At 35.8% G+C, this 24,665-nt stretch overlaps 1 protein-coding gene across 3 annotated transcripts in view; it reads left to right on the top strand.

Annotated features, from left to right (window-relative positions):
* The window catches only part of WASF1 (WASP family member 1), a 44,180-nt gene extending 23,837 nt beyond the window's left edge, over nucleotides 1-20,343 (top strand). The window contains exons 2-9 of one of the 3 annotated variants that reach the window (XM_037159061.2): nucleotides 661-821; nucleotides 7,061-7,195; nucleotides 11,441-11,594; nucleotides 12,749-12,893; nucleotides 14,374-14,546; nucleotides 16,140-16,319; nucleotides 17,595-18,223; nucleotides 19,378-20,343. In XM_037159061.2, coding sequence (XP_037014956.1) covers nucleotides 689-821; nucleotides 7,061-7,195; nucleotides 11,441-11,594; nucleotides 12,749-12,893; nucleotides 14,374-14,546; nucleotides 16,140-16,319; nucleotides 17,595-18,223; nucleotides 19,378-19,535 — 1,707 coding nt within the window. In that variant the 5' untranslated portion in view covers nucleotides 661-688 and the 3' untranslated portion in view covers nucleotides 19,536-20,343. The remainder of the gene's footprint in view (nucleotides 1-660; nucleotides 822-7,060; nucleotides 7,196-11,440; nucleotides 11,595-12,748; nucleotides 12,894-14,373; nucleotides 14,547-16,139; nucleotides 16,320-17,594; nucleotides 18,224-19,377) is intronic. The other 2 variants (XM_037159062.2, XM_037159063.2) reach the window with 2 other exon arrangements.
* Nucleotides 20,344-24,665: the final 4,322 nt, after the last annotated feature.

The following is a 24,665-nucleotide window of genomic DNA, read 5'->3' on the forward strand; positions in this document are numbered from 1 at the left end:
CGCAGGCCTCCCCTGAGCTCGTCAGGTGTAGAATGTGACCCCTTTTTCTTTCATACATGAAAATGTAAATTTGATACTATTTTTCAGCTACTTTAATCCTTTTAGGCACTTGTTTAGAGAGGACCTTTTAGACCAGTTCGTTATTACCAAACTCCTAGTTGTAGTAAGTAAAATCAGTGGTTTTAGAAGAATAATAGTGATGGTGATTATGAAATCACTGTGAAGCAACTGATATTCAAAGTAAGGGTTTTTTAAAATGTTTTTTATATATTTATTTTTAGAGAGAGGGGAAGGGAAGGAGAAAGAGTGGGAGAGAAAGATCAATGTATGGTTGCCTCTCATGTGTCCCCTGCTGGGAACTGGCCTGCAACCCAGGCATGTGCCCTGACTGGGAATCGAACTGGTGACCCTTTGCTTCACAGACCCATGTTCAATCCACTGAGCTATACCAGCCAGAGCAAAAATGTTTTATACAATGTTGACATTCTATTACTTGAAGATAAAAGAAGGTGAACAAATCAATTTTAATCAATTTCATTTAGTTAGATGATCCCATTTTCAGTGTTTTATACTAACAAATATTAAATGTGAAAGATAAGGTCTCACTCTGTGTTAGTTGAAATTAAATAATATTAATTTATTGTTTGGTTTTTTCCACAGGTGAACTGGCACAGAGGTAGAGCTCAAGATGCCGTTAGTGAAAAGAAACATCGACCCCAGGCACCTGTGCCACACGGCGCTGCCCAGAGGCATTAAGAATGAACTGGAATGTGTGACCAATATTTCCTTGGCAAATATAATTAGACAACTAAGTAGCCTAAGTAAGTATTCTTATACCAACTAAAAGTATTACTTCTAAATCAGAATGTTATGCTTTAGAGTATTAATTAAGAAGATGTTCTTGTGATTACTTGGGGAGAGAGGGGAAGATATTTGGTGAGAATACAAAATTATCCTGAAAAATATAGTCATTTTAAGTGAAATTAATGTTTTAGAATCATTTCTCCCCCTGTGCGCTTCCTCTGGAAAAAGGAAATAAGGACAGAATCTTTAGGAACATAATCACCTGATGGATAAGAATTACTGAGATTGTTTTAAAAATGTGATTCAGTCTGTGAAAGGTAGAGCCAGAGTTCTGTTTCTGCTTGCTTGTTATTGCTGTTTACCTTTTCAGAGGCTTTAACTATTTATGTTTTGGGACACTTTCTTTACATATATTTTACTAGACTAGGGAAATATTTTTACATTATCAGATAACTACAAGTGAAAGGTATGGGGTAGTTAAGACTCAACAGATTGGGTTATTCAAATGAGCTGTCTCCGTCTCCGAGACCTGAGGATCTCAGTCCGGAGTCTTATGTGCAGCATGATGTGAAAGTGGCGAGTGAGCCTGGCCTCTGGCAGACAGAAGGCACCGGGCTGGCCAGGTAATAAAAGGCAATGGAAGGGGCTTGTCGGGGAGGAGGAGAGAGGCAGTGTGTTCCCATTATAAGATTACAGAACAGAGAGAGCAACCTGGTTAAGAAATTCAGTGTAGAATAATGGGGGATTATTTAATATTAGGAAAATTTAAAAAAATAAGCCCAGCCTGTCTTTTGAGTCAAAGACTTAGCTTTTTACTAAGACATTTATATTTCATTTTAAAGATAAAACAAGTTGTTTCTTGGCCTAGAAATATTGCCTAAATAGTCTTAGACTTGTCTTCTCATACCCTCCCACACAGAGTGTCCTTACAGGCAAGATTGGCCCTTCTTTTGTGTACTTTTTCCCTTTTTTCCCTTTCTTTTTATAATTGAGTACCTAGCACAAGATAAAGAGAGGTTGTTAATCTAATTTGGTTCAAGTGAGATCATTTGGACATAAGCATATTTAGTTAAAGCAACATAAAAAGTTACATTTGAATGCTGTTGGTGAAAGCATTAAATTTCTATATTGCCTATGAAATCAGTTGTAAGAATAAATTAAAAAGCTGTTTATTTGAATTTAAGTGTATTTCTTGTCCCTTTTGGTGGTTATTTTTTCAGGTTAGTTATTGGCAGTGAATTGCTAGCATTACTGTTTATTTCTTTGGGAAAGTTAATACAGAATAAAGTCAAAAGAAGAGTCCCAGATATTGTATTAACGTATGATTAACTATATTGTTTAAAGGTATTTGCTAACATTTTTTTATGGTCTGGCATTAATTGAATCTAACATAACTTCATATATAGAACATATATGTGATATATGTACATGAGGACATATGCTTGTTAATATTAAAATCCATTTTAAGAGCATAGAAATTACATTAATATTTTGGTTAAAATATTTTTTAAATGAATTTCAAGTTTCATACTGGTGTCTTGTTTTACATTTGTTCCCAATATAGAATTTAGAACTAATATAATGATTGAGGTCATTAATTTGCAGTATTAACCTGTTTCTTACTTAACGTAAAAGTGAAAACTTAAGAAACTTTCAAATCTTACATAGTTTATATAAGCAACAGCACCTGTTAGCATGCACATGGTCATGTTGTAGCCAAACCCTTAACATAAAAATACAGTGGAAAAACATAACTAAATTAGGTTTTGGGTCCTTCGGATTTGGAATGAGATACTATAGAGGCATTTTATAAGCAGTTTTTGAAGCAGTTTTTTTTAATTTAGAAATTCAAAAACATAAAATCAATAAAATATTTTACAATAGCAAGGTGTACAATAGTTCACTGCCCTGGAATTAAGTTTCCTGGTAGCTTTCCCACTTGATGTAGTGGAGAACCTGGAATTAAATTTAGAAGTCCTCTAGGTGACCAGAATAAGCAAGCCCATGCACTAAAGACAACGCACATAAAATACCCAATGGGTCCCTTTTTCAGAGTCTGTTTTACTTTTACTTTGGTAGTTCATACAGATTTGATGACCTGGTTTTCAAATATTTATACTTCAGAGCATTAATGAGGAGGTAGGGGAGATAATATATTTCAGTAGAAACAGGCATTACTGAAACCAGCCAAAAGAGGTAATTTCCAGCAAAGGAAGTTGTGTAAGAGAAGCAGCAACATAAAAACTGGAAGAAGGCCATTTAATGTAAGAGCAAATATACATTTCAAGAGACTGTTTACTAGCCTGAGACATTAATTGATTTTTATAATCAATTCATGACTGTAAGTCCTCAAGACATGGTTAAATTATGTTTAATTTTGTATTCTACTTCAGACAGGGAAACTTAGAATAGATTTTATATCAGTTTCCATCCAAAATAGTAAAAATAATTAATGTATTAAATAATCTCTGAATTACTTTGAAAACTTGGCTATTCAGACTGGTTCTAAGTAACCGAGATTTTTCACTGTGGTGCGATCGTTGGCACCAAAAGTGGTAAGAGACACAGCAGGGGAGGTGAACTGCAGGGCCTAGCGTGACCTGGAGAGGAGCATCAGCCTGACCTCCTCCTCACAAAAGTGTACATCCCAGTTTTGTTTTTCATGATAGAACGCATTTCCGTTTCATAATTACTGAAAGCCAAGAATTTACTTTATGTAAATTTCTTCTGCTATAACCAAATTATTTCCCATTTTATTTTCATCTCAACTAGTGGGACTCTTAATTATCTGTAGGGTCTTTTACCATTCTTTCTACCCACAGCCTTTTTCTTGTTGAGTATTGCCAGTTCATACTGCCAAGATGAGCTGATAGAACCTACTTCTTGATCTCAAACATAGAAAATTTAGAAAATTGGACGCATTACAGATAGCAGGGCAGGTGTGGAGGAGGATGGATGGATCGGCTCGATGAAACTGATTGAATACATAGGTAGAAAAGGGGCAGATAGCAGTACATGGTTCTTGTCCCAAAGGAACATACCCCAGTTTAGTTGGAGAGTGGATGCCGTGAATACTGAAACCATTCTGAACAGTACGCACATGTATGTAATTAAAATCATGAGTTTTAGATTATAGGAACTACGAAAAGAGAGATAAGCGTAAAGTCAAGTCATGATAGGAGGCTCGCTGAATGAAACATGAATAAATAAATATATAAGAGGGATTGAAGGTACGAATAATTGGAGAAGTATGGTAGAACCGGCTTTTGGAAGACATAGAATGTTAGACAGGAAGACTTAGACTTTTAATATCATAGATAATAAGAATTTGTAGGTTCTTGAGTGGAGAAATAGTACAATAAGTGTCAGGTTGGTTGAAATTCAGAAACATACACAATCAGTTTGTATATTGCAAACATTCTTCCTTTCACTTCTCTGTGGGAGGGAAGTACGAGGAAAGTAAGAAAGGATATGAAAAGGGAACCGATGGGGTGTTTATCTTATCCATGGAGGTACTTGACACCTAACTTTGTGGTGGGGGTAGCATAGAGTCTTTTAAAAAATCTGTTGACTCACTATGGGCCCTCTTTCCAGAAAAATGCAAATGCATTTAAAAATCTGCATATAATTTCAGGTGGTATACAGACTCAGACTGTATGCTAAGGATCCCTGTAGTAAACTAAACTCTTAAGCAATAGAATTTTGTCTTCCATCCCTGTCCCTCACATTTGTGTCCCTAACATTCCATGAATAAAGGCATAACTTTATACTGGCTTCTTTTGGCTCTTTCTTCAGATTATAGTAAGAGCTGTATATTTTTGAGCTCCTGCTCTGTATGAGGTACTCCATCAGGCCCTTTGTTCACTGTGTCTCCTATTCTTAGAACTTTTTTTAATCCTCACCTGAAGATATGTTTTTATTGATTTTAGAGATGAAGGGAGAGAGGAGAGATAGAAACATTAATTATTGTCTCCTGTTCACGCCCAACCAGGGATTGAACCTGCATCCTTCTGGTGCATGAGACAATGTTCCAGCCAACTGAGCCCCCTGGCCAGGGCACTTACCACTTCTCTTTAAAGCAGATATTTTTTTCCTTGTTTTATAAGTAAAGAATTTGATACCAAGATCTTAAAGCAAATAGAGCAAAGAGTTGGACTTACTTAATAAAATGCTTTTCATGTTAATTTTTTATTTTTTTAAGAGTTTATTTTTTAGAGGGGGAAGGGAGGGAGAAGGAGAGGGAGAGAAAGATCGGTGTGTGGTTGCCTGTCACCTGCCCCCTACTAGGGACCTCCTGCAACCCTGGCATGCACCCTAGACTGGGAATCGAACCAGCTACCCTTTGATTTGCAGGTTGGCACTCAACCACTGAGCCACACCAGTCGGCTAGCTTTTTATTTTTTAAGCTTTATTTATTTAGAGCGAAAGGACGGAAGAGGAAGGGGAGACAGAGAGAAACATCAATTTGTTATTTTACTTATCTATGTATTCATCGGTTGATTTTTCTATGTTCCCTACCCAGGGATTGAACCTGAAACCTTGTGGTATCAGGACAGTGTTCTAACCAGCTGAGCTAGGGCGCTTTTCATGTGTTTAAGTGTTTGCCGAAAACTTATCAGTGGCAGAGATCCTCTTGGAATCATTTTATGTTTCCCAGTTCTGGTACAGTGTTTGGCACATAAGACATTTTCAGTCATTTTTGGTTTAAAGAACTGTGAGTAAATGAATACTGTATTTTTTTAACTATAAGATGCACTCCCTCCCTCCAGCCCCAAATTTGGGAGGAATAATGGTTGTTAATGCTGCTCTTGAGTTCTGTTTACATTTACATTGGTGAAATAGTATGTTATTTATATTATTAAATATTTTACCACATTTTTTGCTTCAAAATTTTTTTTCTATTTTCCTCCTCTAAAACCTAGGTGTGTCTTATGTTCTGAAAAATACGGTATATATAAAACTATCCTTTAAGAAATATAGAGAGATTAAAATTCTGATTTCTTTTCTTAAAGATTATAAAATCTTCTAGGACAGGAATTTAATGTCTTACTTTTTGGTGTATTTAGTAGGTCATATACCTACCTGGCACAGAGTGAGCCCTCAGTAAATGTTTTTTCGTTTAACTGATAATCTAAAGGTATGCTTTGAAAAAAATGCGGCATTATTCAAATATAAACTGGTGAGATTAATGAATTCATTTAATAAGTATTTAGTACTTTCCTGTCATAGGAATTGTCTCGATAGAGCTTACTGTTGAGCTAGATTTAACCTAGATAGTATGCTCGGGTCTAAAATGTCTTGGTTTAGGAAGACCATCCACTTTTTTTCTATTTGAAAGTACAGACAGTAATGGACGCATCTTTATGTTGTAATTATGCATTAGTGTATATGTCCTAAATATACTTGAATAATTTTCATTGTAGGTTATCTAAAACTCCTTTTCAAATAGATAATTTTTGAGCCCTGGCTGGTGTAGCTCAGTGGATTGAGCATGGGCCTGCAAACCAGACAATCGCGGTTCAATTCCCAGTCAGGGTACATACTGGGGTTGCAGGCCGGTTCCCTGCAGGCCAGTTCCCAGCAGGGGATGCATGAGAGGCAACCATACATTGATGTTTCTCTCCCTCTCTCCTTCCCTTCCCCTCTAAGGATAAATAAATAAAATCTTAAAAAAAAATAGATAATTTTTGTCTCAATTTTTTTCAGTAATGGAAATTTACCGAATTAGAGAAATACAGTGATTTTAGATTTATGATGATTTTTTAAGAGAGAAACCAAAACAAGAGAGAATATAAATTATCTCATAAATTTTCAGAATCTATATTTTGGACAGGTCACCTACTAGACTTATGAAGAATTTTGGATTCTGCCACTTTACCTGAAATTTAGTTCTGGTGTAGAGTCTATTTATGAATGCCGAATTGGGGTTAAAAGACATTATTTGTATGTACTTTCTCTTTTTTCTATTTATATATGTACTTTTATATCATAATCTTCTCTGACCCTCAACAGACTGGTAGACACAGATAAAACAGCTAGAGCATTCCCATTTCAGTTGTAAATTATACGAAACCAGATTTCCCAGGGATTGAGTTGTTTTCCGATCCTGCCACAGTTGGGTTACCTTAGGGTTTAAAGTTTAAACTAGTTTCAGAAAACGCCAAATTTATCAGGACAATACCTTTAAATATTGAATTGTTTGATATTTATCTCTTACCACATTAAATGTTATGGTATATGCTTCATTTTTGTTTAGGTAAATATGCTGAAGATATTTTTGGAGAATTATTCAATGAAGCACATAGTTTTTCCTTCAGAGTTAACTCACTACAAGAACGTGTGGACCGTTTGTCTGTTAGTGTTACACAGCTTGACCCTAAAGAAGAAGAATGTAAGTTGATTCATATTATGTTTTTTTCACATATGTTTGAGGTTCGATGACTTGAGTGAAATATTTAAGAACAGTATTAAAAACAAATTTATTACAAGTGTTTTCTACCCATAACCTTTGGTGTACTTGCTGTAATAAATCAGTGAATTATCTACAAATGCCATCTGCATGGCTTTTCCTCTCTCCTTTTTTCTTTTTGAGCTCTTCTTTTTGTATACTAAATAACTCTTAAGTTTTTGACATAAAAAATGTTAGCCAGATTTTTTTCTCCGTTATCTTTGTCTTTTCTTCCTTACAATTTATTTGTGTACTTTTTGTCTTAGAAATAAAAATTATCTGAAAATTACTGAAATTCTTAGTAAATTGAAATTGATTCTGTAAGAATGTAATTTGTTTTAGTACACTTTTTTATGTGCATATGTTAAATTGCTAAAACCTGATCTGGTTATTTGAATGTTACTTCCTACTTTAAATGGATATTTTTAAAAAAAACCAAATTGCCAATATGTAGGAAAAAATGTTTTATAATGAGTGTTAAATCAGGGATATCAGGTAAAAAACAACATAAATAAACAAAAAACTCCCACATTAATGGCTAAAATAATGCTAGAAACTTCAGTGGCAAAACATTTCATGACTTGATAGAATGCTGAACACTGATGTTTCTTTAACCCCTTTCTGTTTGTTTGGTTTTTTTTTTTTAAACAAAATGGAGTGGAGCTATGAAGGACAATAATTTTCACTTATCCCAGAGTTACTTAATGTGAATTTCTTGTAACCTTTTCTTTAAAAAATACTTTTTTTGTTGAATAATATTTTTAATATAAATGCAAATTCTATGAGATCTAAACTTGAATAATAAGTATATTAAAGGATATCACTGAAGAAACCCAAAGGTAGAATGTGTAATGATAGATGTTTTAGTGATTAAACCAATATGTTTTGACGTAACCTAATTTAATGCCTAAATAAGGAGAGGCAAATATGTACTATGCTAAGTTTCTGCTGCTTACAAAGATATAAACTCATAGGTCTGGTTTTGATAAAAACCAAAACAGCACCTTTCTTTAAACAGTTTTATTGAAATGTATTTTATACACACTACAATGAGCCCATCTAAGGTTAAATTGTACAATTCAGTGGCTTTTAGCATATTCAGGAGTTGTGCAACTATCACCACAATCCATTTTAGAACATTCCAAAAAGGAATTCTAGACCCCTTAGTAGTCACTCTCCATCCCCCCTTCCCCTGGCCTCTAGTGGTCACTACGCTGCTTTCCATCTCTATGGATTTGCCTGTTGTGGACATTTCATATGAGTGGAATCTCACAATATGAGGTCTTTCGTGACTGGCTTCTTTCACTTAGCATGTTTTCAATATTGGTCCATGTTGTAGAATATATTTGCATCTCCCTGATGACTGATAATGTGGAGCATCTTTTCATAGCTTATAAGCCATTTAGAGATAAGTCCCTCAGCAGGACGTGGTAGGGCTTGGATTTAAAACTAGGGTTTAAGTGAATTATCAGTAATTTGTGTATCATTTCCAGAGAAATGGCTGCTCAGAGCCTTTGACCATTTTTAAATTGGATTTTTAAAAATTGTTGAGTTATAAGAATTCTATGTATATTCTGGATGCAAGTTCCTTGTCAGATAATATGATACGCAAATACTTCTCCTATTCCGTGGGCTGTTTTTCTTGGTGCCCTTTAAAACATGTGCCTGTGTGTTGGTCATACTTCTTGAAATTCTTGATATAAAGTCTTTGCTACTAGTGAAAACATATTTTATGGCCATACTTTAAATATATCATTTACATCCAAAATTTCTTTTTTAAGTAAGTTAAACATTTACTATGCCACATAATAATGCAGAGATACACAGACAGTCCTTATGATAATGGAATTAAAAATTAACATTTAGTTTCAAAATACTGTTAAATTTTAACAAATATCTTTGCACACCCCTATTAAAATTGAAAATGAAAATACAGATGCCAATAAATAACTAAATGTTTTTTAAAAAAAATCCTAGCGTGTGAACAACTATCAGAATTGTGTACAGTTCCTTTACAGTTATGTGGAGCAGTGGGTAAGAATTCAGAAGGTGAAAATGGAATTCCTTAATTTAGAATTGTTTTGGGGATGTTAGATGGAAGAAATTTTCAAAGTTATTTAACCTAGATTTTTTTAACTCAGCGAGAATTCAAACAAAATAACATTATGAATGCAATACTAAATTATAGAGTACAATATCAATATTTTTGTTTTTAATTACCATTTAATAATAACAGTGAGAACTACCAATATAATTCGGAAAGTGTGTAAAAAATGAGTTTTAAACAAAGACTTGTACAATTATATTTAATTAAGTTATATTTATAAATGTATTGTGCTATCTTACTGTATTATATATAATACTGTTTAAGTAATATTAAACGTCATTGTTAGCAACTGGAAGGGGCTTTGTCACAGTGGTCTGCTAACAAGTAAGATGAATGTTAGAGAACTTGAAGATAGAAAAGTGCTTATTACTTTCCTTGCTCTTTACATCTTTCCTAACAAAGTTATGGGAGAATGAACACTTGGTTCCATCTGGTTACTTACGGCTGCTAGGTGGGGTGAGAGGGTGCCAAGAATCGACCCATTCTGACTGTAGAAAGCAGAAGAACAGCAGGCGGTTTGTGGCAAAAGTGTCAACCTCAGAGGCAGATAGATTCGGGTTTTCTGTTCTGACTTTACTGCTTGTTAGTCATCTAGCCTTGGGACAGTTATCTGATACTTTATAGCCTTTGTTTTCTTATGTTTAAAAATATAATAATAATCCCATTTTCATTGAATTGTAAAGATTAAATAAAGTTAAAATTAATAAAAGCATCTAGCACACACAGTGCAGAGTCATTAAATATTTTTCATACTACTTTTTAGTGAGAAAAACAGTGTTTCTTTGAACTTTAGTTTGGTGTCTCTGAGTGTGTTACAAGTTGTGCAGTGGTGGGACTGCTGGGGACACAGCCGCGGGGTGGCCAGTGCAGAGGCGGTCTCACTGCTCCCCCAGTCCACAGGCCTGGGTGTTCGTGTGGAGTGACTTGACTTGTGAGCGTGCTAGAGATACTATTTTAGGGAGAAAAATAATTTAAGAATCATTAACGATTGTTTAGTACTACAATGCAATGGTATAAAGCATTTTTCTGTATACTTAAAGCCACATTAAATATGTAAAAAAATTGCCTAGTTTTTTAATACCCAGAAGTCACTTTAAGAGTTTTGAAAATGTAGTATCCCTGGCTGGTGTGGCTCAGTGGGTTGAGCACCAAGGGTTGCCAGTCAGTCAGGGCACATGCCTGGGTTGCGGGCCAAGTCTCCAGTAGGGGCCTCGCAAGAGGTGATCACAAATCGATGTTTCTCTCCCTCCCTTTCTCCCTCCCCCTCTGTCTAAAAATAAATAAATAAAATCTTTTAAAAAATAAAAATATAACTGAGATATCTGGGTATATTACTTAATATGCTGCATAGTCCAAAAGAAAACGAGTAAATGAAGTTATTTTGAATCATCAGATGTGATGGCAGCTGTGCTAGTTCCCAGACGTACTAATGTACAAAACAGTCTCAGTCTTCCAGAGCTTATAGCTAAGTAGGGATCCTTGTGGCACAAGGGAAAACATAGGTGAAATAGACAATAATATATAGATGGCTCAGTACTTGAAAATATTTTCTTCACTGTCAAGTTTATTTTAACTTTATAGTATATGTAATATTATATATTCATTATATAATCAATGTAGCAGCAAGGTAAATGGTGTATTTAGGCCAGAATGCTACTGATAACTAAGTAATTCGTTCAGTGTTATTGGTATAAACTAAATAAAAGTAATAAAGGGTGATGGGGAAAAGGTTATAGAAAAAAAGAAAGAAGAGAATGTATGTTAGTGGGGGCTGGGGATGGCAAGTAGAGAAAAGAAAAAGGTATATTTGGGGGGAAATACAGATATGCTTCAGGTGTCATTAGAGCCTCTTATCCTTAGAAATCAAAGGTTGCATTAAATCCCGTCTGACTGGGGAGGCCAGGCCCAGAATGACATGGGATATAATGATAAGGGCACTCAAAACACGGTTTGTGGCTCAAACCACTGCTGTTGCAGCCTCCTGAGCCATGCTGACTTAAACAAATGCAGTATGTGAATTTGTTCTTATGTTAAATTACCTTAATAAAATAAACAAAACACATTGTTGATTTTTGTTTTAGTGTCTTTGCAAGATATAACAATGAGAAAAGCTTTCCGAAGTTCTACGATTCAAGATCAGCAGCTTTTTGACCGCAAGACTTTGCCTATTCCGTTACAGGAGACATACGATGTTTGTGAGCAGCCGCCGCCTCTCAACATACTCACTCCTTACAGGTCAGTAGACTCATCAATAAGAAGGATGGTTATTTATCTCAGACTTCAGGTTCACATAGGTAGGAGTCTACCTTTAAATGCTAAATCCCCAAACATTCTTTTTTTTTACTGGGCTCCTGACCAACACAGGGAACACCCTTCTCTACCACCTTTAGAAAACGTCTGCTTTATTCACAGAGCTCCCACAGGTCTGGCATACAAAAGACAATTAAGGGAGTTGTTTTCACAAGTATTAATAAGAAAACCAATGGCAAAATCAGTACTGTGCTGGGCCAAGGAGTTGTTATTGTCTTTTAATTATTCTCAACTACACCCCCTCTTCCCTTCCCCTCTCTCAAAAAAATAAATAAAAATACTAAAAAAAATTTAATTTCTAATCAGATGGGAACGAAAAAATAAAGAGCTGTTAGTGTTTATTTAATAAACACTAATAAATACTATTTTTTCTTGTCTTATCTACTCTTAATCTGTATGCGTTAAATTTACAATACATAATGAGTATGTAGTATTTGTTTTTAAAATGTAATCTACCATTTAAAATAAAATATGGAATTATTCAGCCTTTTTCTGGAGTCCTTTCATATGATTTGTTAAATAGGTAATTTAAGATGTGTTACGCATATCCTGAATAAAATGGTATTCAGATAGTTATTTGAAACTGTTTTTCAGTATGCAAGTCATTTGGGTATAAATAACTATGGTACTACAAGAATGACTACTAGGTGATATTTTGAGGGTTTGGTAAGATAAGTAAATTAGAGTATTGGCAGAGACCCTGTATAATTTCTCTATTCTAAGTGATATTATGTCCTTTCAGACTTTTATCTTGGCAGAACTATTTATAATTACTGGAATTTCTCAAAGGACTTTTAGAAAACTCGTTATTCAGCAGAAGTTAGGGATGAAAATTGTCCAGCTGTACTTTAAATTATTAACACCAACTCTGAAAAAACATCTAGTTTTCTGTTTTTCTCAGTTTCCTGTCTGACTTGTGAGAACTGTTCTATTGGTATAGTATTCTAATTTATTTTGCCACTATTTTAAAACATGCTATAGTTTGTGAATGTAAGAGAAAAAACATTTCACTGAACTATTTCTATTCTGATTGCCTAACTCTTACTAATATATATTTTAATTGATATTTTATATTGCAGAGATGATGGTAAAGAAGGTTTGAAGTTTTATACCAATCCTTCATATTTCTTTGATCTATGGAAAGAAAAAATGTTGCAAGACACAGAAGATAAGAGGAAAGAAAAGAGGAAGCAGAAGGTATTACAAGAGATTGAAAAAATTGAAGTTAGTTTTCATGTATTTGTGTTTTATTACACACAGGGAACTTTGCTAGTCCTGTTCTTTGACTGTTTTATTTTATTGGGTTCATGTAGTCAGATACTAAAGTCTTTATAATCACACAGAAAGATCACAGTATAATTTGAGCAGATTAGATTATTATAATGACATTATTATATATAGTTAGATGTATACATAATATGATTATTATAATATGGTGTGATAAGTGCCATAACAGAGGTATGCACACAAAAAAAGCACTTGATTTAAACATAGGACAGGGTTGGCAAACACTTTCAACAAAGCTTACCAATGTATCTTGAACAAAAAATAGAAATTAAGTGGGCCAGGGAAGAGAAGGGCATTCTAGTAAGAAGGAGCAAAGGGATATTGTCCGGAGATTGGTAGAGATGCAGCTAATATTTTCTAACCATAGAACCTGTCCCGATGTTTTGGAATGGTTATTATACTCTCACTAAATTCCTGTTATCTGTTTGCTGTGTTGTTGTTTTCCACCTTCCGATAAAATTCACTTGGATTTACTTTATTCTGTGTTAATGACAATTAGAAATACAGAAGGAGGAAGCAGTGTTGGCTTTAGGCAGAACTATGAAGGAGGCAGAGTCTGTCTTCATCTCCCCTCTATTTCTCTTACAGCTCTCTCTGCTTCCCTCTCCTCCATTTCCCCATAACGCATTCCCGTTACCATCTGTACTGGACAGTAGCCCTGGATTCTAGCTAGAGTTTGCAGAGTGGTGATGGGCAGCACAGATTACACCTGTGAGCAGTGTTGTGCTTGATAACCACAGTGGTTTTAAATTTGTTGAACTGAAATGCCTTAAACAGGCATGGCTGTCTAGTTTACTGCCTTCCCTGAGGTGCACCCTGCTCTCTCCGTTTGTATGTTACCTACTTGGCCCTTTTGGGCATTTGACTTTGTTGTACTGCTTGCTCCCACAATTTAAATCACTTCTTGTTTTATTTTTTAAATACACTGTTTTCTGTTGAATGACACAGTTTTAATGGGCTAAATGGATAATAGGATTTTTTTCTAATGTATCGGCTTGCCAATTGGTAACTTCCCAGATAACATAACCTTAGTAAATTTTCAGGTTTTTGTTAGAGATAGACAGTGCCATTAATGATAGAAATTTCACAAAACTAATAGATATGGTAGCAAAGTGGTGAATCATTTTTTATCTGAAAGGGCTTTCTGACTTCAAATTTTATTACGTAGGCATACTGTTTTTATCTGGTACATCAATTCCAATTAGAGATTAAAAAAACATGAGAAACTGGATTATAAGCAAACTAGCTAAGATTTAAATCAGTGTACAGATGAACTGTCTCTGTGTTACTTTTCCTATATTATCATGAGATTGTTTTTTTCAATATTAATGTTAGAATTTTATTGTGATTGTTATAACCTGTTTTTTTAAAAATTGGCACTTCAGCATTTGGCTTTGTCTCAATACATCTGTTATAGCAGAAAAATCTAGATCGTCCTCATGAACCAGAAAAAGTGCCAAGAGCACCTCATGACAGGCGGAGAGAATGGCAGAAGCTGGCCCAAGGTCCGGAGCTGGCCGAAGATGATGCTAATCTCTTACATAAACATATTGAAGTTGCTAATGGCCCAGCCTCCCATTTCGAAACAAGGTTTCTTTTCTTTTGTTTGTTTTTTAACAAAAATTAATGATAAAATTTCTAATATCTATCCCTGTAAGTGTTAGGACATGAACTGCTGACCTGGCGGACCCTGTTACAAGTATAGAGGTGGTTTTGAAACCCTGACCATCATGAGCTTGCTGAGGTCTGATCTCGGGCAGATCATTTTTGTGCCGGGGCTTTAGTGTCGTCATCTTTAGGAAGAGGGGGTCGGACTAGGTGGTCTTCAGGGCTGTTTTAGCTTTCCTGTGAAGTCTCCTGCTTCCTCTCAGCGTTTCAGGCAGACTCTGCTAGAGTTCCACAATACAGGAATGGGGGCTGGACTGTTTTTTCAACTATTATTGACTCACTACATATAAAATAGTTGAGAAAGGGTTATATTTTGTTCCTTTTCCTTTCTGACTTCCTTTCTGTGCCATACGTCTCACTCAGATATATCAGGACTTTAAAACAAAATTGCTCATCTCCCTTTGCAAAAATAGAGCCTCGATCCTTTCCTTTCTCAGTGGCCGGGGGCCCTGTGTAAGTGACACACCACCCTAGCAAACATGCTAGCGTCTTTCTGTGGAGACATTTTTGTCGAGTTGATTGATTGTCATCATTGTTATATATATTATAGATACTGATTTTTGAATGGAAAAGAGCTTAAGGTTTTCTTTTGAATAATACATATAAATTATTGGGTCATAGGTATGAAATATTTTGGCCTATTTTAGGAGTATATTACTCCTAAAACTATATGCATTGCTGAAAAAAATAATGAAAGAATTGAGATTCTTTTTTAAAAGGATTAACCTACAGGCGAACATTTATTTCTACTGTTACTAAGTGATCGAGGTATTTAGTTGACCCAGCAGTGTGAACACAGACAGCACTTCTGACTTGCTGTGTGCGTGTGTTTTAAATCCAGCTTTGTCCCGACATGCACTACAATCAGTAAATATTTGTGTCTTCTTCCCATGCTTGCGGTGTCTAAAATTTTGCCTCAGTCGGATCTTCAGTAGCATGTTGCTGTATTAGTGAGCATCCGTTTGCTGAGCACCCTGGCATCTTTGAAAGCACTGAAAAGCCAAAAATGATGTGGCCAGCCATGCTAATGGGGCTGATGTCAGGGAGGCCTGTCCCCTTGGGCACAGACTTCGCAAAGCCATTTAGGTGTGAGAGAGCAACAAGGCGTCCTGGTGGTAGGAAATCCAGGTTTTATATTCTAAGTTTTTGTCATTGGCATTTTGTTGTAAAGAAAAAAGTGAAATAGAGGCAGATTGCTTTGAACGCAGTTTGCTAAAAGTTAATTATTTTCTTGTTTATAAGATTATATATATAATACTTTTTATCCTTATGAATTGAATTAGTATCCTGCTATAAAATAATAGAATAGCTGGAGGTCATCATAACTTGAAACAGCAGGGAAAATTTGCATTATGACCAGCATTTTTTGTTTTAAAAGCAGAATGGATGTAATGAATTTCTGAGAGAAGTTTCTTAAAGGTGGTTAAAATATTGATATTCAAAGGATAAACTTTATCTCATGTAGAACATTTTATTCCACCAAGAAAAATATACTGATACTGTATTTTTTTTTAGACCTCAGACATATGTGGATCATATGGATGGATCTTACTCACTTTCTGCCTTGCCATTTAGTCAGATGAGTGAGCTTCTCACTAGAGCCGAGGAAAGGGTCTTAGTCAGACCACATGAACCGCCTCCACCTCCACCAATGCATGGAGCAGGAGATGTGAAGCCCATACCCACCTGTATCAGGTATGTAGGGGCAAGCACTTGGTGTTTTATCTCAGAGGTTGGTAATCTTTTTATTTTTTAAGGCTCAGATTGTAAATATTCTGGGCTTGGTGGGCATATGTTTGTGTTATACATACTCAACTCTGCCATTGTTGCATGAAAGCAGCCGTGGGTTATATGCATAATTAAATGAACATGTTTGTGTTTCAGCAAAACTTTATTTACAAAAACAAGGAGTGGGGCAGATTTGGCATGTGGGAAGTACTTTCCAACCTCTGATAAAAGCTGACACAGTCTCTTGGGAAAATTAACTAATGAGAATTTACTTTAAAGGTTAAAACGTGTTTCATTTTATTATAGCTTTGTTATTAAACACAGGATGTGCAGGATAGCAGGTCCTTGAATAGCATCACCTTGTTCAGCATTGTTTAACGTTGATTAGATGCTATAGGAACTTAATTCTTATTTATATTAATTAGTCTACAGTAAAATTGGTTTTGTTATATGTCATTTCACTTAAAGTCATTGACCTGTCATCATTTATAAGGGAAGATTTGCTGTATATTAACACACAAAAAATTTTTGTGATGTGCTAAGGGACTAAAAAATGGAAACCAAACATGTGATTATAAGTGTTGATTTGATATTAGGGGAAATAGTCTAAAAATTTGAGAATAGGCAGTTACTCATAGTTTTTTTAGCAAAGCTGTTTTGAACTGTAATTTTCTCTGGTGTTATCCAAATTATAAATTTTTAAAGAGAAAGCAAGGTCAGCATTATAATTTTCAGTTAAAAAAAGAAATCAGTGTTCTGTCACTGACTCATTTGATGTTTCATCCTCAGGAAGGAAGAGGACTGTAAATTTCCTTTTGTGGTTTGTAATTAGTTGTCACAGATTTAACTGAAATGACATATGATGAGTCTTAATAGCTTCAATACAAATACAGAATTTTACTGGCCACAGGTATTGATACAAATACTATAATTGATAAATGTTGAGTCATTACCAAGACTCATACATGGTATAAAATTGAGCATTTACTTACCAACGTAAGCATAAAATGCTTGAGTGGATATGAAAGTTGCATGAGAGTTTGAATTGTTCAAAATCCCACCTATTCATTTTCTTGGTGTACTTTTATTTCTACTTTCATTCCACAGTAAATACTGCTGATTTTTTAATTTCTATAGGAACATGTTAATACATCTACCTAGATAGAGTTACTGATCATTTATATTTTGTGTAATTAATTTTTTCTCTCTTAATAACTTGCTAGGATCTCTTTATCATTTCAGTTCTGCTACAGGTTTGATAGAAAATCGCCCTCAGTCACCAGCTACAGGCAGGACACCTGTGTTTGTGAGCCCCACCCCCCCACCTCCTCCACCACCTCTTCCATCTGCCTTGTCAACTTCGTCATTAAGAGCTTCAATGACTTCAACTCCTCCCCCACCAGTACCGCCCCCACCTCCACCTCCAGCCACTGCTTTGCAAGCTCCAGCAGTACCACCACCTCCAGCTCCTCTTCAGATTGCCCCTGGAGTTCTTCACCCAGCTCCTCCTCCAATCGCACCTCCTCTAGTACAGCCCTCTCCTCCAGTAGCTAGAGCTGCCCCAGTATGTGAGACTGTACCAGTTCATCCACTCCCACAAGGCGAAGTCCAGGGGCTGCCTCCACCCCCACCACCGCCTCCCTTGCCTCCACCTGGCATTCGACCATCATCACCTGTCACAGTTGCAGCTCTTGCTCATCCTCCTTCTGGGCTACATCCAACTCCATCTACTGCCCCAGGTCCCCATGCTCCATTAATGCCTCCATCTCCTCCATCACAAGTCGTACCTGCTTCTGAGCCAAAGCGTCATCCATCAACCCTACCTGTAATCAGTGATGCCAGGAGTGTACTTCTGGAAGCCATACGAAAAGGTAATGTTCTCAGGGCCATTAAAAGTATTGCTCTTGTAGCACTGGCAACTTTTTTATTAAACAATAATCCTTTGCTCATTTATAAAATTTTAAATGATCATGGTTTTGCACAAATGGTCTTTAGAAAGTAAAGCTATGTTCAACTTTTATTTTAAATAATTTTAAAGAAGCTATATCACATTTGGTTATTTTATTTTCATATTTAGTAGGGATCACAATGTTTATTGAATGAATGAATGAGAAAAGTATAAGACTTAAGCTTTACAGAAAATTAGTTAACTTTATATTACGTTTAATATGTATACTACTTTTTAACAACTGCATTTTAGGCCCTGGCTGGTTTAGCTCAGTGGGTTGAGTGCAGGCCTGTGAACCAAAGGATCGTGGTTCGATTCCCAGTGAGGGCACATGCCTGGGTTGCGGGCCAGTTCCCAGCAGGGGACACATGAGAGGCAACCATACATTGATATTTCTCTCCCTCTCTCCTTCCCTTCCCCTCTAAACATAAATAAATAAATAAGTAAAGTTTTTTTTAAAAGAGTTCAATAAATTTTTTTTTAAATAATTAAAAAATAAAAATAAAAAACTGCATTTTCTTCAGAGTAAAGGCTCTCCATCTGGTGACTCAGTGACACTTGCTGTACCAGATGCCTTCAAAGTTTCCTCCCTTAGTTAAAAAAAAAAAGACATACTCATTGAATTATTCTGCCAGCATTTCCTAAGCACCTACTATATGCCAGGTGCTAACAGTATAGAATGAATGAGTGCCTTTTTCTCAAGTAGAGGGAGAATAAAGCCTCAGAAAATATTGTCAGCGGTGTTTATTTTGTTTGACTGTAGAGGTAACAGAGGAAAAGTATTATCTGGTTAACTTTCTAGGGTCTGGTGAGCGGGGAGGCATAATAGATTATAATGTTTTAATAAACTCTAGATAGCCACTGGATGTCTGGCAAGTTCCACCAAGTAATGTCACAGATAGTGTAATGAAGAAATTAATGCACCTCTAAATATAATTCCTTCAAGATCTTTTTAATAGATCTTGCTTTATATTTTTCGATTAGTATTTCTTCTGTGCATTTCATTCCAGAAAGATTGATAGTATCTAGCATTTGGTATTTTGGTTTACAATGAATGGTTTGCATTTACTGTGTCAGGTATTCAGCTACGAAAAGTAGAAGAGCAGCGTGAGCAGGAAGCTAAACATGAACGCATTGAAAATGACGTTGCCACCATCCTGTCCCGCCGCATTGCTGTGGAATATAGTGATTCAGAAGATGATTCAGAATTTGATGAAGTAGATTGGTTGGAGTAAGAAAAATGCATTGATAAATACTACAAAACTGAATGCAAATGTCCTTTGTGGTGCTTGTTCTTTGAAAATGTTTGGTCATTCCAGTGTTTTGCTTTTTTTTTCCCTTAAGATAAATAACCTTTTTCCTCCATAATTTTTGATTTCTAAGAAAACTATTAGCATACATTTCAAACTAAATGTTTTACAGTGGCTTATCTTTTTTATTTTTCCCTGAAAAGATAATTTGGTCAAATAAACCACTAAGTATTAAGCATGGACAGCTGTTATTAGAGTAGCAGACTCAGTTTTTGATGTATCTTAATTGTGCACTTTGTGAATTTTAATTTAAAGGAAGCGACTGAGATTGAAATCATGAGGGCAACTGTATCTATTAATGAGCCTTATTCCACTTCTTGACGTTTTCAAAAAAGAAACACTGACTTTGATTATATGAATACACTCAGAAAGTACATTTAGCTTGTAGTATTGAATTCTCTTAAAGGAATGCTTGAATTTTTTTAATTATTGTTTTATTGTTTTTAAATACTTGCCTTATTTGAATGTTTAGCAGTACCCTTTCCCACTTATATATTGTGTGGTAAAATTTTGCTTGCCTATAAGAGTTTAAAAGATTTCCATGTGAAATACTCTGACATAAACATACATGTAACTTACATAACTGTTAAGAATAACAGTCTGATTTAATAAATGGTTCACTTTAAAGGTTTATTGGTGTTGCTCTTTGAATAAAAGTATTTCTGTAAGTTTACCAAATAATATAAAGTAGTTTCTTAATACCTGGATAGTAAACAAAGACTTTTAAATCCACTCGGGCTGCATGTGTGATTTCCTAATTGTACACATTCATACTGTCTAGCGTAATGGGTAACTTTTATAACATTTTCATCCTAAGTTCACAAAATCAGTATTTTTCAACTCCTTATACTCTTAAATTAAAGTCTTAACTTGCTCATTTCAGCACACCTTGACTTAAACATTATCCTTAAAATTGTAGTTTACAATGATAAAATGAGTTGTACATATTTATACAGTCCAGAATCAGATATAGAAGGGAAGCAGCATTGATTTCAGGTTATTTACCATGAAGAAAAGACTAAATGACGTTCCTTGCTTCTGTCTGCTCCTTTTGCAATGCAATTTCCAGCTCCTCCCATCAAGAGATGGTTCTAATCCGACTCCAGAATGTGAGACTTGTTTTAACCAAAAACATGGCAGAAAGGGGCTCAGGAGCTGCTAGAAGATCAGAAACCTCATGCAGAGGGCAGTCCCAAGTGAGGCCATCTCAGACCAGCCACGCACAAGCTCGCCTGCTGCCTGAGTGTGGGCAGAGGAGCAGGCCTCACTGAGGTTAGCCCAGCCTGGCAGAACTGTTCAGCCGACCTGTAAGCTCATAAGCTAAAATAAATGCTATTGCCTCGCACCTAGGTTTTGAGGTAGATTATTGCACATAGCATGATTGTGGCAATAGACAGCTGGTATACATGCTCCTTGATAACTTGTTAATTTGGGGGTTACTTAGGCAGATAACTAATGACTTGTATCCTTGTATTATAGGAATGATGAATGAATTTTATTGCAGCATAAAAAAACATTTCCTAATGGCTTTAATAACAAAAAGATTTGCTTTGGTCTTTTGGTAGCTTTGCCTAAGAACAAGAGATTGCATGGACATTTGAGATTTCTTTCCAACCTTATAAAATTGTAGTGTTGAATTTAACGCAAGAAAATATGGCACTTTAAATTTTGTCTTTTTTAAGTGTGCTTATGGGCAAAGGAGTAGCTAATAGGTAGTTTTTATAAAGCTCAATTATAGCCAGGTAACTAAGACATACTGGCGTTGGTGTTGGAGATGTTAAGGGTGGTAAAAAGAAAATGAAAAAAGATTTCTTAATAACAGGAGTGGATCTGTTGTAAAACCTGGGTGCGTGTAGCCTAAATAGTTCATGATAGATTACTTTTTGGGTTTTTTACAACATTCCTGGAAGATAAGAACATGCCCATAGACTGAAGAGGTTTTATATATATGTATCAGGTTATATATATATACATATATATGATCTTTTAGTCTAGATATTCAAATTACCTTCTGAGATAATTTTGGAACAAGTCATTTAGTGGTCAATTTTAATATCCTAGGAGGAATGAAAGTTACTGGGTAACGACTGCTTTTTTCTTACTGAATTATGTTACTATCCTATAAGGTTGTGCGTAAGCGTAGAGTCAGAAAAAATGAATGTCACGGGGAAATAATTGGCTTCACTTGTTTTGTTTGAAGTCATTCATTGTCCTCCATATTACCAAATCCAACTCCTTAGTCCTTTGTTTGACCTTTACTCTGTGTGTGCTCTACCTCCTTGAAGCTGCGAATCCCCCTGGCTCTTCTTGTGTCACTGTTCCTTCCTCTTCCCAGTAAGGGTGGGACAGGAGAAGGGGAGAGAAACCCCGAGCCACAGTGGAGTTTGAGGTGAAATTCAGTCATTGTGGTGGGAGAGGGTGTATGTGTGTTAACTTTTTCTAAGTAAGGAATCTTTGTAAGCTATAGATTTATAAGGCATTTTACGCTATAACCACTGCTTTTTGTAATTTATAATAGATTCGGTCAGAAGAGATGACTTCTGAAGCAGTTTCTCATTAGAAATATGTATTAAAAACCAATATTTTCATTTGGGTTGTATTCTATAAATTATGAACCCTCCCCCTTTATTCCACCTTTAGATTTAGAAAGCCCACCCTTCCTTCAACAGCCACCTCGTGCCCATGTTCCCACGATGTCTTCTCAGATCACCACAGGGAGTTCTTACTCCTTTTCAGTTTCTCTGATTCTTTTATTATATATAAGCTTTCTTCAAGTGGTACACTTCTGACCCATTCGGGCTTGCCAGATAGATTTCTCACAAGACAGCCGGGGCCTTGTCTAAAATAGGCAACTCACAATAGCTCTTCGTGTAAACAGGTTCAGAAATTCCCCTTTTTATTCTGTCCACAAGGGCTCTTAAAATCATGTCTTCCTAGACACTGCTCCTGTTTAAAGAAATGTTCACCACTAATCTCAGGAACAAGATTGACTAAAATTAGTCCACACCTCATCAAAACCGTGTGTGTGCGCGTGCATGTTAAGAAATGGAAAACATAGGATCAGCTCTTCTGGCCAAAAAGTGGAAGTTATTGATATTTATTTCTGAAGTCACTTTTTAGAGCAGAGAGCAAAATTAACCAAGTATTTTAAATTTAATGGGAATTCTCATGAATTACTTTTAAAACGTAGCTTTATCTTTGCCCTTTAGTAAACATACTATTGCCATTTATTTTCACTCTACTACATTTATCTTGACCCTAGTTTTTTTAAAACTATTTCCCTACACTGAAGGAGGCATAAAATAAATCATTTAAAGCTCCTAAATAGTTCAAGAAATTTCTTTTGGATTTCACAATCTCTATATTGTCCATGTAATGAAAAATGCAAATAAACCAATGCAAGATATCACTCATGTAGTATCAGGATTTAAAGATTGCTTTGCTGTGTTGAACTAATTAAAATATCAAATTATGATATTTCTAAATTATGTCATATAACTGTAATTAATAGAAATCATCCTACTGTAGCCAAATAGAAGGCATTTGGACCCCTGTAATACAAAGAATAAGTCTTTTCCTCCCTTTATTCATTGCTGTACTAAGAACAAATTTATTTATGTTCTCCATGACTTGACTGTAGAATGTATCAGTGATCTGTTGCTTTTCGAGCCTGACAACCAGGCTCTGAATAAAGAATGAATACCAGCCTTGAATGAACATTTCAGGCACTTTTTTTTCTACAGCCCAGTTATCAATACCTTTTCTTATTATTGTAAGGCCAGCTGCTCTTTTACTCTTTAGAAAAAAATATTTAAACACAACTGAGCATGTATTGAGGTCATCTTTCTCAGGATGTTTATAGTTTGTCTTCCCTATAATAAATACATTTTTAGTAATAATGAATATTTTGTCATATCTAAGTAAATATGTTCCTTGTGTATGTGTGTGTATTACACTCAAAGATTTCCTGGTGAATTTCTCATTTATCCTTCCTTCAGGTCATTAGCTTTCCCAGTACTTCTACTCTTATGATACAGGATATCGATGTCTACCAAAGTGATCAAGTTCTCATCCACTTTTCTGGCCTGGAAACAATCTAAAAGACACAGGAGTCATCAAATCCCAATCTGTCTTCTGTTGTAACAGCTTCAAATATTACTTAAAATGATCTATTTCATTCTTATCTATGAAAGCTGTGAAATGTTGCACTTACAATTTTAAAGAAAGTCTATAGGAACTATTTTCCAGGTAAAGGAGCACATCTCCTATTGTGAATGGGTTGTTTTTATATTTCTTTTTATATTTATTATATTTCCCCCTATCTATTCAACAGACATTTTTGGTGCTTGCAGAGTTACTCTGCTGGGCTGTAGAGCTGCGTCGGTGAACACACAGCGCCCTGCTTTCCGACCATACAGATAAACTGACAGAGAACAATGAATGTTATGTTAGGGAGGCTCAGCACTGAGACCAAACCTCATCTAGGAAGTCGGGGAAGGCCTCCAGAAGGAAATGGCATTTAAAGTCTGGGGAGCACCCAGGCAGGCAAATGCTCAAGTGCCCGTGGACCGTCCCGCTGGCAAAGGAAATGTCTGGAAGTGCGTGACATAGAGCATGCAACGAGTGGAGTAACTAATCAGAAAGGTGAGCCAGAAGCAAACCATGAGAGGACCTTAGGAACCATGCCTTTTATTCCGTGGGTAATAAAACAGGAATTAACATCAGAACAGCATTTTGGTAGGATAATTGGCAGCTACAAAAGTGGTAAATGACTTAGACGTAAACTTGGAGGTCAAGAGACCAGTAAGACTGCTACAGTAGGTGACAGATAATTGGGGATGGTGGTGACAGAGGAGATAACAAGGTAGATTTGAGAGAGATTCAGGATGTGAAATGCACTGGGCTTGGTGATGGAGAGGAAGGAGGCAAGGGTAACTTCCAGAGTCCTGCTTTGCTGAGAAAGGACCGCTGGGGGAGGAGCAGGTTTCAGAGGATGAGCAGCACAGTTTGGGATGTAGACAGAGGAAGGGTCACTGTGGTGTTTGGAGGGAGGGA

This window comes from Artibeus jamaicensis, unplaced genomic scaffold (assembly GCF_021234435.1).
Source record: "Artibeus jamaicensis isolate MK-2021 breed Jamaican fruit bat unplaced genomic scaffold, CSHL_Jam_final contig_387, whole genome shotgun sequence".
Classification (NCBI taxonomy): domain Eukaryota; kingdom Metazoa; phylum Chordata; class Mammalia; order Chiroptera; family Phyllostomidae; genus Artibeus; species Artibeus jamaicensis.